This window comes from Acinonyx jubatus, chromosome D2 (genome assembly GCF_027475565.1).
Source record: "Acinonyx jubatus isolate Ajub_Pintada_27869175 chromosome D2, VMU_Ajub_asm_v1.0, whole genome shotgun sequence".
NCBI classification, from domain to species: Eukaryota; Metazoa; Chordata; class Mammalia; order Carnivora; family Felidae; genus Acinonyx; species Acinonyx jubatus.
In genome coordinates this window covers 69135106-69150639 of record NC_069393.1, presented here as the reverse complement: position 1 = coordinate 69150639, position 15534 = coordinate 69135106, and the positions used below count along the sequence as shown (strand labels likewise).

Here is a 15534-nt window from a genome sequence, read left to right as displayed (position 1 = left end):
CCATGTTTGGTTTGTTTCAGCTTACCAGCAGCTCTTTGTGACTTTTAGGATGAAACCCCATATTATAACAAATCCTTCTACAGTATTTGTTAGGTACCACTTTCTATGTGCCAAGCACTGTTCGAAATGCATCACATATTAACGCTCCTAGTAATTCGTGCAATAAACTTTTGACCTATATACTATTAGTATATAAATACTATTAGTATATAAATATATTAGTATATGAGTATATTAGTATATAAATACTATTAGCATATAAATAGATAACTATTAGTATCTTTAATTTAGATGAGGAAATTGAGGCATAAAGAGGCCAGGTACCTTGTCCAAAGTCACATAACTACTGAGATGTAAACTAATTAGAACCCAAGCGGTCTGGCTTCAGTCCATACTACACTGCCTCTCAGGAAGTTTTTACCCTGGCCTGATCATTTCACTGAGGGCTGAAGAGTTTGTTCTTGCAGATAAAATCAGAAAGAATGAAAGGGAAGAGAAGGGAGAAAAAGGTAGTCGGGCATTTATAAAGTCTATTGAGCCAACAAGAATCATTAATAATTTATACTGTCCACCCTGGATTTTGAAATCTAAAGCACATAGTTGTATCACCAAGTATAGGTATTGGCTTTGTTCCTTCTAACAAGAATATGGTGATCATGAACATTTCAATTTTAAATTAAGAGTTCACTTAGTATTACTGACTTCCAACAGTCACTAAAAAAAATAAGTAAAAAAATAAAAAAGACAATGCCAAGAGCTGAAAAGGTTTTGGGAGTATTTTAAAAGGCAAAACCTCTTGTAACTGTAAGAATTAGTGAAATAATTATATAAGACAGGAATAAAATCAGCAAATGAAATATGAAAATGAAAAGAAAATTACCTGCCATCTAGCTTTTAAAAATTCAATGTTATTTTAAGCAACTAGGATCAAAAATAGAAGCCAATGATTAGAACCCTCTAAATAATTTCATCTGCGAAATTGCCCATTAGCGTAAATAGGTTTTTCTACACAATCTCTCAACCTCCTATGAAGCAAAACTTCACACCACTAGGAGAAAGCAACCAAGCCCAGCATCCCATGATACAGGAAACAACCAATTACAGCTGGAGGAAGGGCAGAAGAAAAAACCTCTCCACCTCTGGGGGAGGCATCTTTGGCCAAAGACCCCATACCGACACCAAAATAGGTTTCCCACGGCTGGGGGAGAAGCAGAAAACATCTCAAAACCACTCAGAATTTAGCTGCCCCAGAGAGAAGGAACAGGAACAGCCAAGAAGCTTCCCACCTCCTTTCACGGAGGCCCAGGCGTACCGGGCCTCCCCGGGACTGAGGTTGACCAATAACAAACAGCAGCGGCCTATCTCTCGTGGAGCTACTGCAAGACAGGGAAACAACCCTGGGGCTGAGCTGTGCAGGATGACCAAAAGCGGACAGTGTGCCAACACTGAGAAAAACCCTCCGGCACGCAGGCTCCCCACACTAATAAGGCCACGGCAGCCCCCTGCTACAGGAATTCGAAAGCTATGATCAACGGAGAGTAACCACAGCAATCATAAAACCAAGGCCCAGCCTAGGTTCTGACTAAATTGACTGAACCTCCCGTTATAATGGCATAAATACTACTGATCTCCTCAGCCTCTATAGTTCTATTCAAGATGACTGGAATATTGAAAAAAAATAATAATAAATGAGAAGACACACATAAAAGCAAGGCCAGAACAAAACAACATCCCCCTCCCAAACCAAAACTCCACTTTTAAGAGACAAAACAATCAACGGAACAGACTCAGGGATGACCTGAAATCTGGAACTGTAGGATATGGACTTTGAGAGAGCTCTGCTTTCTATGTTAAAGAATCTAGAGAAAAAGGTGGCCAACATACCTAAATAGGTGAAGAATTTAAGCAGATAGATGGAATCTATAGGAAATAGTAAAATGGAGATGCTATACACAAAAGAATCCCAATAATAAAAATTCCTTCAATAGGCTCATCGATTGATTAGACACAGCTGAGGAAACAATGACCCTAAAGATAAACCAATATAAATGATCTGAATTGAAACACCACAGAAAAAAAGGTGAAATAAAAAACATGATACGTAAGAACTGTTGGGTAGAACATCAGAGTCTCACATATAAGTAGCTGAAATCCCAGAAAGAAAAGAGCAGAAAACATACATGAAGAGATGATAGGTGAGAATTTTTCCACCAATAGTGACAGACACAAAACCACAGACTCAAGAATTCTAAGGATAACTCCTACACTTATCAAACTGCTAAAAATCAAAGGAAATCTTGAAGGCAGCCAAAGGGGGGGGGGGGCACTTTATATGTAAAAGAACTAGGAAAATAATTAGACCTCTTGTTTAAAACTATGTAAGTTATAAGACAATGGAATGCATCTTCAAAGTACCTAAAAAAACTCAGTCCAGACTTATACATGGAGTAAAAAATATGTTTCAAAAATAAAAGCTAAATACTTTTTCCGACATCTCACTCCCAACATCCCCCCCTTAAAAAAAATAGCCAAGAGAAATCAATGTCAGCAGACATGTGTCTCTAGAAATGTTACAGAAGTTCTCCAGACTAAAGCAGTATTATTCCAGAAGGACACTTGGGATTCTAAGAAAAAGTTCTGAGAACAGTTTGGCAGTTTCTTATAAAATGACACATACGCTTCCATATGACCTAGCAATTTCAATTACTAAGCATCTGCCCAAGAGAACTAAGTACAAATGTCCACATAAAAACCTGTAGATAAATGTTTACAGAGGCTTTAATCATAATTGCCATAAACGAGAGCCATCCAAAGTGTCCATCAACTAGCGAATAAACAGTTTGTGGTATGGCCATACAATGGAATACTACTTAAAAAAGAACGAACTGCTGATACAAGCAACAACAGGGATGAGTGTCAAAAGCTTTATGCTAAATAGACGAAGGAACAAGAAATAGAACACTGTTGGTCGCTGGAGTAGGTGGTACAGTAGTGGGAAGGATACTGAGCAAAGGGTCACAAGAACTTTCTGGGATGATGGAAATATTCTGTCTTGATTGTAGTAATGGTTAAAGACTGTATGTTTGTCAAAAATCACAGAGCTGAAACCTAATAAGGGTGAATGTCACTTTTATAAATTGTATCTCATTAACCTGACTTAAAAAAAATCTTATAAATACAAAGTCAATGTGATAATAAACACTCTTCTCTCAAATTTTAAATAGAAAACAACTGTTTTTATTTTACCAAAATAAAAACACATCAGTCCCACTGTATAAAATTTACTCCTCAAAAAAAAAAAAATCTCTCAACTGATTATCTTAGAGGATGTTTTTTATGGTATTTCATAGCATATTAATGGAAGTCAGGGAAGCATATTATCTACGCACATAAGTACCAACACTGTAGATTTTTAGACTAGCATACTAAACAGTTGGATTTCAATCATTAAGAACAGCTAAATTATATCTAGGGAAAATGCTGATTAAAGGGCCAAGGAAGGTTAATGGGATTCGGGCACACTGTCCTTTCCATAAATTATTCTAAATCAGGTAAAGTCCAAAGTACTTAGAGAGCAGCAGGGGTTTTGACCTTTATGATAAAAAAAAAAATCTCTTAGAAACATGGCACAGATTCTGAAAAAATATGAATTTGTTGTAGTTATTATTTTTAGTGCATTATGAAACTCTGACTATATTTAGAGTGATAAAAAATGAACAAAGATGAAACAATCTCTTTAGTAAAAATAATTTTATGTTATTTTTATGTTTTTATTACTGTAATGGCATGATTAGGCTAAATATTCAGTCACTATTTAAAATACATATGTACGTACATATACACATTACATGTATATTTAAAACGATCAGAGGTATTTCAAGTACCTCCCTAATCTCTTGAAATATTATTAACTGTCTTGGTCAGACATATATTCAATTGTGTATTGTCCTCAGTATTTTACATTCTCTTAACCTAATCTATTTTGTTTTTTTTTAAGTTCAATTTTTAATTAAGTATACATTCACATGGATACAGGTTATACATTCAAATGGATACATGTTATATACAAAGTTTAATATCTAAAAATCCATGAGCACACCAAGTTCAAGAACAAGAATATTATTTGAAAACTTCATGCATCCTTCTATAATCATATCCCCACCTCCTCCCACAAAGAACCACTAGTCTAAAATTTTGTGTTTTTCATTTTCTTCTTTTACTTTTTAATTTTTCCATGTCTGGATGGATCTCTTGATTGTACAGATGACCCTTGAAAACAGGTCTGAAGTACATGAGTATACCTGTACGCAGATTTTTTATCAGTACAGTATAGTACTATAGTTGTATTTTCTCTTATGATTTTCTTGACATTTTCTTTTCTCTAGCTTACTTTATTGTAAGAATACAGGATATAGGGGACTCCTGGGTGGTTCCGCCTGACTCTTGATTTTGGCTCAGGTCTTTATCTCATGGTTCATTTAGAGCCCCAGATCCGGTTCTGTGGAGCCTGCTCGGATTCTCTGTCTTCCTCACTCTCTGCCCCTCCCCTACTCATGCTCTCTCAAAACTAAATAAACATTAAAAAAATAACACAGTATATTACACATATAATATACAAAATACACGTTAATCAACTTTATGTTGTCGGTAAGGCTTCTGATCAAGAGTATGCTATTAGTAGTTAAGGTTTTGGGGAGGCAGAGTTACATGCAGATTTTTTTTTACTGCAAGGGGGTCAGTGCCCCTACCCCCTGCACTGTTCAAAGGTCAATTGTATAGTCTTGCTTCCTATTCAACTTTCTATAAAAGAAATCTAATGTGGGTCTTTTCTGTAACTTGATTTTTTTACTCAGTAAATGCCAGATACTTGCCCATGCTGCTAGGCATAGCTGTGCTGTGGTCCATTTTTGCACTACGGAGCAGCCTGATATATGAAGATATTACAACACCTAATCTACATTTCATGTTTCCCTTCTGATAATTCCATCCTCTTTCAAATTCCTAACTATGGTAGAATTTCAGATATATCCTTTTAAAATATTAAAAAAATTTATGTGTTTACAAGAACAATTTTTCTCAGTCAGTCCCTTTCAAGTTGCATTTAATTACACATCTGTTTAAACCAGTTGTACAATTACATAATTTATATATGATCCAATTAAATATGAATGCAAATGGAAAGTTATTTTTATGAAAGCAAAGTTGAATACTTTGGGAAGACTTAATGAAAGTAGCTAAGCCAAACTGTTGTTGAACTAAGTGTAGAAAGACTACTGAAAAGAATAGGTTAAAAAAATTTCAGCCCTCAGATTTCCTTGCAGGGCTTTCAAAATTCTCATCATACTTTAAAGAAACCAAAACAATATATTTAGAGTGGTTCAAGACTATCAGGGGCTACGTAAAGAAAAGGCTGTAGTCCTACATCAAAAGATTGGCTAAAAATGTACATTTATAGTTCTTAAAAGAAAGCATTTTTACTTTTATGATTCCCAGATTTAAAAGTTTTTTTTTGTTTTTTTTGTTTTTTTTCCAGGGCACCTGGGTGGCTGAGTTGGTTGAGCACCTGACTTCAGCTCAGGTCATGATCTATAGTTTGTGAGTTCAAGCCCCGCATTGGGCTCTGTGCTCACAGCTTGCTCAGAGCCTGAAGCCTGCTTCAGATTCTGTATCTCCTTCTCTCTCTCTGACCCTCCCCCGCTCATGCTCTGTCTCTGTCTCTCAAAAATAAATAAGTGTACAGGGTGCCTGGGTGGCTCAGTTGGTTAGGCGTCCGACTTCAGCTCAGGTCATGATCTCACAGTTTGTGGGGTTTTAGCCCCGTGTCAGGCTCTGTGCCGACAACTCAGAACCTGGAGCCTGCTTTGGATTCTGTGTCTCCCTCTCTCTCTCTGCCCCTCCCCTGCCCATGCTCTGTCTCTGTCTCAAAAAAATAAATAAATAAAAACATTTAAAAAAATTTTTTTTAAATAATAACTGTTTAAAAAAATTAAAAAGATTTTTTTCCTATATGGATCAATTATCATAGTGAATCACTTCAGTAATGGATTCTACTCATTTACTTCTGCTTTTATTTCCACAAAGGATTCAGGTAGCTTACAAAGAAATAAACACTAATAAATAAATTTGAAATAAGGAAATTGAAGCAATAGGTAAAAAGGGTAGAAAAAAATGCAACTGTACTGATATTGAAAAATGAATGTCATGTTTCCATTATATTTTGCTCGATAATTTGTCTCTAAGTTTTCTGGTAATCAATACAACAAAGCAAATACAATCAGTTACAATATTCAAATTATCAAGGAGCTTAAACTTCATACTTAGGAAAAAAATAATATAGGGATCAGAAAAAAATTCTCTAGTAGAGAAATTTATAAGGTAATGATTGAATTACAGCAAATCTCTGTAGTAAAAACAGTACAAGTCCCATAGGGCCGTGTTTTGATGAATACACAGTGTGAAACACATACGCACACATATAGATATAAATGAATGTGACATGTTTATGCGTCAATATATTTTTTAATGAATGACACAATCCCAAAATACAGTTTAGTAAAAACAATTGTAAGAACAAATATCCTATGATCCAATTTCCCCATACTCTGACAATATGCATCAATCCAGGAGATTAGATTTTACAGTAACTTAAAGCAGTGGCTCTTAAAAAAGCATGGCTCTGGGGAACATACAACTTTGAAATTCTGATGAAATTCTGACCAATTCCTCCAAATTTTATAGTTTCTGGGAAGTTTAAGTACCTCAAAAAGCCTAACCAGGAATGCCTGGAGTATATGACCCAAGGTGAAAAACTCTTGGACTAGAGTAGTCATTGTGATTATAGGTCCTTCATATAATGCTTGAAACCCATTTTCTCTTAGCATTTTGCAGGGTGTTAAGCTTAAGTGCATTTAAGATTACTCCTCTTGCCAAGTACCTGGAGTGAAGCTATTTTAAGCTGTAAGTGAAACGCAGAGCCATATGCTCTTAATGATCCATTGAGCTAAGGTAGGACTCACTTCCTTTACTGAGAACTGAGCTTAATAAAGACATACATCTCAGCACATCAGTCCAGGTGGAAGCCAAGAAGGTACTTGTCTCTACAGCCAAGATTTTCTTTAGAAAGCAGTTTGGATGCATTCTCAGTAGGAAATAAACAACCAGAGATTCCATGCCACAATGTGTGAAAAACTTTTAGCCTAGATTTAAGTACTCCTTGGCTACTTAAATATAGTATCTGGGAAAGTATATCCTGTTTTTAAGCAATGTAAGTTCTAATTTATGTGACAGACTGAATTACTCGTCTTGGTCCATCCACACCCTTACCATGGCCTCGCTGTAGGCAAAATGCAATTCCCATCCCATGACTTTGAGCTCAGTTATGTGATTTGCTTAATAACAGTAGGTAGGCAGATATGACATGAGCAAGGGCTTAAAATGTATGCACTGGGCTTACACTCTTGTGCTTCTGCCTTTTGCCAAAAGAATATGCCTCAGACAGCTACTGGCCCAAGGAGGACGAGAAACAAATGGAGCAGATCTACGCCCAAGAAACAGCCTGGAACCAAGCCCAGGCTGAGCCTTGATGGGCTGAACCCCAAACCTATATGTGAGTGAGAAATAAAGGTTTAGGTTTGTAGGAGTTTGGGGATGATTTCTTACGAAGTGTTACTGTGGCAATTACTAACAGACACAGTAAATACAAGTTGTAAGTTGCAAAATAGCAACATCAGTAACTGAACTGCTATACAGACTACAGCTTTAAATCACTCGGGACTTACACACTAAGGGGAGAAAATTTCTTTTTTTTGCCGTGAGGGAGGTGACAGCACACCAAAGTAGCAATTCTCACCCACTTTGACTAGTTTACTGAGAGAGATGTTTCCCGACCGGTTTTCTCTCTCTAAGATTTATGTTCAAAGAGCTCAGTAGTGTATCCAAGGCAAAGAGGCAGGAGCAACAGAGGAGTCCTGTCAGGGATGAATATTTTTAACCTTGAAATTATTTAGAATTGGGGATGCGTGGTGACACAAAGACGACTGTAGCTGGTTTCAGTACGCTTTTAAAATTCTCTGCATATAATATGACCCCTCATTGATTGCACCTGGGACACACTCTTCCCTCTCCCTTCCCAACCCCTTCCTTCTCCCTTTGAGCCTCTAACACCCTCATGATTATGGGGCACAGAGTTCCAAAAATAAAATTCTCAAAAGTAACTTACACGAAATACCTAAGTAATTATTAAGTGCAGCAGTACCAGTTCATTCAACTATTTTGTGAATAGCAAAAGCTTTATAAAGTTAATCACAATGGAAAAAATTAAGGTCTTTGAATTATAAACAAATTAACATAATAGGAAATTACCTCAAATGTAAAGCCATTAAACTAAACTGGTGCTTATTCACTCTATAAATATATTCGGATCATACAAACCATTTAGTTCCTAATACCATCTTCAATGGACTCTACTAACTTTCTTTATTCATTACTCTGGTTTTAGATGTGTAGGTAACTATCTCAGGATCACTGAGGGTCAATGAAAAATCAGGGTATGAATGCTTCTAGATTACTTTTTAGTCCATTAATACAGGTAATAAAATTAGAAAGATAATATAAATCTCATTCATTCAATACCAACATAATTCAGTAATTTTTTTCATCGCCCAAAAGGAGCTATCACGTTTCAATACAAATTTTAATACTCTAAAAAAAGCAGCTATCACTTCTTGATTTCTTTCCGAATGAAGAGTAAATAAAAAGGGCATTGTTAAACAGCATAGTTCATGAATAATCATTTGAAGTTCTGAAAGTACAATCTTTCAAATTTAAGAATATTCAGAACTGTATTAACTGGAAACTGCAGCTAAGCTGAAATTTGTTAACATTAGAGTAATATATCGTCTCTCGTATGTATAAAATACAACATGTAAGCATGTGAGGTTATATATAACAATATATACTGCTGGCCTTATTTTTAAATTAACAAATACCACCACAGGTAATAAAAGTCTAAAATAACTAGCAATTAGAATTAATCCCAATGAATGTCCCCAGAATATCTTAAAAATGTTACATTTATTAAGCAAAGTTTACTTAGATTTAATATTAAAAGTTTACATACCTGATGTCCCAAAAACCACATCCCAGGGGGAACTAATGGGCTGTTCTTCTCCTTTAGCTCCACCTTCTTTGTCTGTACCTTGAATCCCAATGCCAGCTACAGTGCTCACCATCTCAGCTTCTAGGTCAATCTACAGAAATTGACACACGTTTTATGCAGTGCATGTTACTTTTGTTTTGTTTTCCTTTTGGTACATGAGGACTTCCAGTAGAACATACAGAAAGGTTTTGCAACACAAAGTCTTTAAAAAAAAAAAAAAGGCTAATCAAGTACAGTATAGGGTGAGCTTGTTATTCAAATGTACAAAACTCTGTCCTTTTCATTCCGCACCCCCCTTTCCCCTCCCCATCCTCATCATAGCTTCTCCTGGTATTGACCTCATCCTAACTGCTACTGATCTCACCTTAACTATAAAGTATGCTAGAAGAAAGTGTAATTCCAAATTTCAAAGCAAAATCTGGAAAAATGCATGTTTCTCTCTTTTTCTTTTTGAAAGAGAACATGTGTGTGCAAGTGGGGGAGGGGCAGAAGGGGGGAGAGAGAGAGAGAGAGAGAGAGAGAGAGAATATGAATCCCAAGTAGGCTCCACACCCAGTACAGAGATCATGACCATGACAGGTCATGATTGTGACCATGAGATCATGACCTGAGCCAAAAATCAGAGTTGGACACTAAAATGACTAAGCCACCCAGGAGCCCTAAAAAATGCATGTTTCTTAAAGTTAAATATATGTATTTCAGTTATGCTTGGCTAGTAATTGACAAAAATAGAGCTTAACATGTGCCAGGCACTAGTCCAAGAGTCATCCCTTTGTCCATCCTCATAATAATCCTATGATTTGTGATTCTGATTAATATTGAGGCTACTGAGGCATAGATCATAAAGCAGGTTTCCCAAGATCACACAGCTAGTAAATCGAGGATCTCGGATTTGAACCCAGGCAGTTCTAGCTCTACTATACTGCCTCTACTTTATAAACTGAAAAACTAACGATTTCTGAAGAAAAAAAACAACAAAAACCCTTTGGTTTCATCTCCTGAGACCCTTCCCCCAACATCTCACCACGAAAATTGTCAAACAAACATAAAAGTTGAAAGAATTTTATTGCAAACATCTGTACACCCACCACCTACTATCAACATGTCACTTACTTGCTTTATCACATAGTTTATAGAGCTATCAATCCTTCAACCCATTTATACTTTTTGACACATTTCAAAGTAAACTGTAAACAACAGTACACAGGCTCTAAATATCCCGGCTTGTTTATCATTGGTAAGAGGTCCATATTTTTTCAGTTCCCTTTTCTTTTTTGAGGCAAAACTTACAATGAAATGCAAAGACCTTAAATGTATAATTCAATGACTTCTCATAAATGCATAAAACTGTGTACCTTAATTTACATAAAGATGCAGAATGTTATCTTCACTCCAACAAGTCCCCTTATGCCTCCATCCAGTTAATCCTGCCCCCAGAGACAAACAGTATTGTTTTTTTCATCATAGATGAGTTGTATCTCTTCTAAGATCTCAGCTAAACAGAATCAAACTATATGGACTCTATTGTGTGAGGCTTCTTTCACTTAACAGGTTTCTGAGATTTATTCATATATAAGTAGTTTGTTCCTTTTTATCGCTGAACAGTATTCCATCATAGGAATATACCACAGTTCATTTATTTATTTTCCTACTGATGGACACCTGGGTTTTTTCTAGTTTGGGGCCTTCAAATAGAGTTGCTCTCAATATTCTCATATGAGCCTTTTGGTGAACTTGTGTTTTCACTTCTCTTATGTACATACACAGGACTAAAATTGCTGTTATAGGGCAGGTACAGGATAAGTATAAAAAACAAACAAAAAACTTCCAGAGGGATTTTTTTCCAGTGGTCTATTCCTTTGTATTCCCACCAACAACATATGAAAGTTCCAAATGCTCCACATCCTTGCCTGTTGTCAGTCTTTTTTAATTTTAGCCATCATAGCATTGCATTGTGGTTTCAGTTTACATTTCCTTTTTAACCCATGATGTTGATCACTTTATGTGTTTGTGGCCATTCTTATCTCCTCTAATGTAAATTGTAATGAGAAGTTTTAAATTTATCATTTTTTTTGATTATTGTTTCTGTGTCCTGTATTTGAGAAACTTTCGCCTACCTGCAAGTCATGAAGACATTTTCATGTTTTCTTCTAAAAGCTTTATAATTTTAGCATTTACATTGATGTCTGTGGTGCATCCTGAACTGATGCTTGTGTATGATGTGTAAGGTAGGGGTCATGTTTCTCTTTTCCCCCATATGAGTATCTAGTTGTTCAAGTATAATATGCTGAAATGACTTTCCTTTCTCCCTTGACTGCTTTGATGCTTTTTGAAAAATCAAATAACTGTGTATGTATGAGCTTCCAAAAGCTCCATTCTTTTTTACTGATCCACACATCTATCCTTTTAGAAGTATCACACTGTCCTGATTAGTGTAGCATTCCAGTAAGTCTTTAAATCAGAGAAGTGTATCTTTTAACTTTGTTTATCCAGGACTGTTTTAGATATAATAAATACTTTGTTTTGCACCTCCATATAAGTATTGGAATCCACTTGTCAATATCTTAAATAAACAAATAGAAGCACCTGATGAGTTTTGATTGAGATTACATTGAACTCACAGATCAATATGGAGAGAATGGACATCTTACTATTGAGCCTTCTAATCCAATATTGGATTAATTTTTCTCAGCAATGTTATAATTTAAAATATCGAGGTCTCATATGTTTTTGTTAAATTTATTCTATGTATTTTGTTTTTTGTTTAGTACTATAAATAGAATTTAAAAATTCCAATCCAATTGATTACTAGAATACAAAAATATTGATCTTTTTATACTGAGATTGTATTCCACAGCATTCCTAATTTCTATTTGTCTGAGTAGTATTTTCAGAGATTTCTTAAATTTTCTATCACATCATTGGCAAATAAAGTCAGTTGTTGTTCTTCCTTTTTGGCCAGTATGCTTTTTCTCTTTCTTGCTTTATTACAGTGACTAGTACTTCCAGTATAATTTTTAACAGGTGTAGTGAGGATGGGGATCCTTGCCTCATTCCCAATCTTGGAAGGAAAGCATTCTATATTTTGCATGGAGCATAGCTATAAGCTTTTTGTAGATGCCCTTGATCATATTAAGGACATTCATTTCCATTTCAAGTTTATTGCAATTTTATCATCAATAGAAAAACATTAAAACATTTAACACCTAACCTAGCAAAACAACAGTATGGTTAATATCTTTTATTCTGTTATTATAGCAAATTACACTGATTTAATTAAGTGGTAGCCTCTCACATTTTTAGTGGCTGTTCTATAATCTCTTGAAATTGTAAGGAATATTCACCACTGTAACCTTATCCATATTTTTACTGAACCCAATCTGCAAAAATACAATAGGCAGTTAGGGATAGGCCCTCGAAATACATCTTGATTTAAGAAATGTATCAAAAACTGATGTGATATTCAAAGAATTCCTCTTATAAAAATCTTGTTACAGAGGCGTTTTAATGAATATTCAAAAACTGTTAATTCCTATGTTAGACAAATGATTCCAAAAAATAGAAAAAGAGTAAAAGCTAATTGGCTCATTTGATGAAGTTAGTGTGACTCTGGTTCTAAAATCAGGTGAGAACAGTGTAAGAAAACAGAGCCGTTTAATTTATGAACATGAATTTTAAAATATTAAAATTTAACTTGGGATAATCAAATCCAAATTGACTTTTTTAAAAAAAATTCGTGATTAGGTAAGATTTATTCCACAAATAAAAAGATGATCAAATGTCAAAAATCTCTTAATTCATCACATCAAGACACTAAGGGCAAAAACTATATAATTATTTCAATAAATGTAGAAAATGCATTCGATAAAATCATATAATAAAATAATTCTTAGTAACTAGGAATAGAAAGTTTAACTTCATTAACAATTTTATTTCCCAAAGTTATAGAAAATATTAAATTTCTGGAGAAAATGTCCTCCCTTTAAGGTATGAGCATGACAAGAGACCCACTATCACTGCTAATGTTTAAAGGAAACTGAGGTTCTTACCAGCAATTAAAATTTTTTTTAAATGTTTACTTATTTTTGAGAGAAAGAGAGAGAGAGAAAGAGAGAGAGAGAAAGAGAAAGAGCATGAGTGGGATAGGGGCAGAGAGGGAGGGAGACACAGAATCCGAAGCAGGCTCCAGGCTCTGAGCTGTCAGCACAGAGCCCAACACGGGGCTCGAACCCACGAGCTGTGAGATCATGACCTGAGCTGACGTTGGACGCTGAGCCACCCAGGTACCCTTTGCCGGCAATTTAATAAAAGAAAACAAGATATGTATAAACAAGAAGGGAAAGACAAAAGTGCATCTGTTTTTTCAGGCAACATCATCATTTATATGAGAAACAAATAAGGTTTTACAGAAATGGATGAGCTAATCCTAAAATTCATATGGAATTGCAAGGGACTCAGAACAGCTACACCAATGTTGAAAAAAGAAGAAAGTGGGAGAAGTCCTACTTCCTGATTTCAAAACTTATTAGAAGTTATAGCAATCAAAACAGTGTGGTATAGGCACAAGAAATGATATATAGGTCAATGGAACAGACTTGAAAGTTCAGAAATAAACCCATGTATGTATGAATAATTATTTTCTACAAGGTTGCCAAAACTATTCAATGGAGAAAGAACAGTCTCTTCAATACATGATTCTGGGATAACTGGATATTCATATTCAGAAGAATGAAGTTGGACCTCTACTTCACTCCACATACAAAAAATAAATTCAAAATGCAGCAAAGACTGAACTGTAAGAGCTGGAACTATAAAACTCTCAGAAGAAAACAGGAGTAAATCTTCATGATCTTGGATTTGGAAATGTAATCTTACATATGACACCAAAAGCCTAAGCAATTAAAAAAAAATTGGGAATCCTCAAATTTAAAACTTCTGTACATCAAAAGATGTGATTAAGAAAGTGAAAAGACAACCCAGAGAATTTGAGAAGTATTTGAAAAATCACATATCCAATAAGGGATCTGTAACAGAATATATAAAGAACTCTTACAACTCAATAATAAAAAACACAACCCAATTAAAAAAACTGGTAAAGAATCTGAATAGACACTTCTCAAAGGAAGATATAAAACCAGTCAGTCCATAAAGATGGGAACAGATGTTTGACATCTTTACTCATTAGGGAAATAATTATTGTTGTGGTTTTGAGAGGCCACATTACACCTAGTAGGAAGGCTAGAATTTAAAAAGTGGAACAAATAATGGTGAAGATATGGAAAAATTAGAACCCACATGTAAAATGGTACTGCAACTATGGAAAAATGTAGCAGTTTCTTAAGAAGTTAAACATGAAATATAAAACATATAACACAATAATTCCGTTACTTAGATATCTACCCAAGAGAAATGAAAATGTATGTCCACACAGAATTTTTACATAAATTCATAACAGCCAAATATTGGAAACACACTAAATGTCAATAAACTGTTGGACAGACAAAATGTGGCACATAGCTATACAATGGAATGCTATTCAGCAATACAAAGGAAGAAACTAATGATCCGCTGCACCAGAGATGAATTTAAAACATTACTCAATTTAAAAAGCCAGGCACAAGAGACCATATATTATATGATTCTATTTCTATGAAATGTTCGAAAGAGGCAAATTTATAGATAGAAAGTAGATTAAGCTGGGCGTAAAAACAGGGATGAACTGTAATTGGGCATGAGGGTTCTTGGGGGGGGATGAAAATGTTCTAAAAACAATTTATGGTTATGGTTGTACAATTTGTTAAATCTCCTAAAAGTTCTTCAATTATATACCTGAAATAAGTGCTATGTAAAATATAACACAATACAGTTAGACAACAGACACAAACATTATATGTTTTACAAGGTCATACACAAATAGAAAGGTATGAATTGAACATACCAGAATGTCTGGCTACAGGTGTTTTTATATAGGGGAATAACAGGAGAATGAGACTGGGCTAAAAAGGAATTTATAAATTACTAAATGAATTATTCTAAACAAGTGTCAGATCTGCATGAAACAATGATGTTTGAGAAATATGAATGTATGATCAATCCTCTGTAAATGAGGTCTTAAAAGTATAGTAAATATTTTTATATACTTATAAAAATAAAGGAAGAAATAATAATTCCACCTCATTTTTTTTGGCAGACACTAAACTAAATCATAATTTACAAATAACTTTATGTAACCTAAATTTATTGTGATTATGCTACTTAAAAAATATTTGAAATGCAGTGAATACTCCCAAACTCATTAAGTTCTAAGGCAAGAGATAGAACAGAATTTAAAAAAGACAAGTACACCCTGAATGCTGTGGGCTAAGTATCTTACTGCT

At 34.8% G+C, this 15534-nt stretch overlaps 1 protein-coding gene across 1 annotated transcript in view; it reads right to left on the bottom strand.

Moving 5' to 3' along the window:
• Window positions 1-15534, bottom strand: part of NHLRC2 (NHL repeat containing 2) — a 58944-nt gene that overhangs the window by 20329 nt on the left and 23081 nt on the right. Inside the window, exon 5 of the mRNA XM_015071321.3 lies at window positions 9119-9248. Within this exon, the coding sequence (XP_014926807.3) occupies window positions 9119-9248 (130 nt within the window). The remainder of the gene's footprint in view (window positions 1-9118; window positions 9249-15534) is intronic.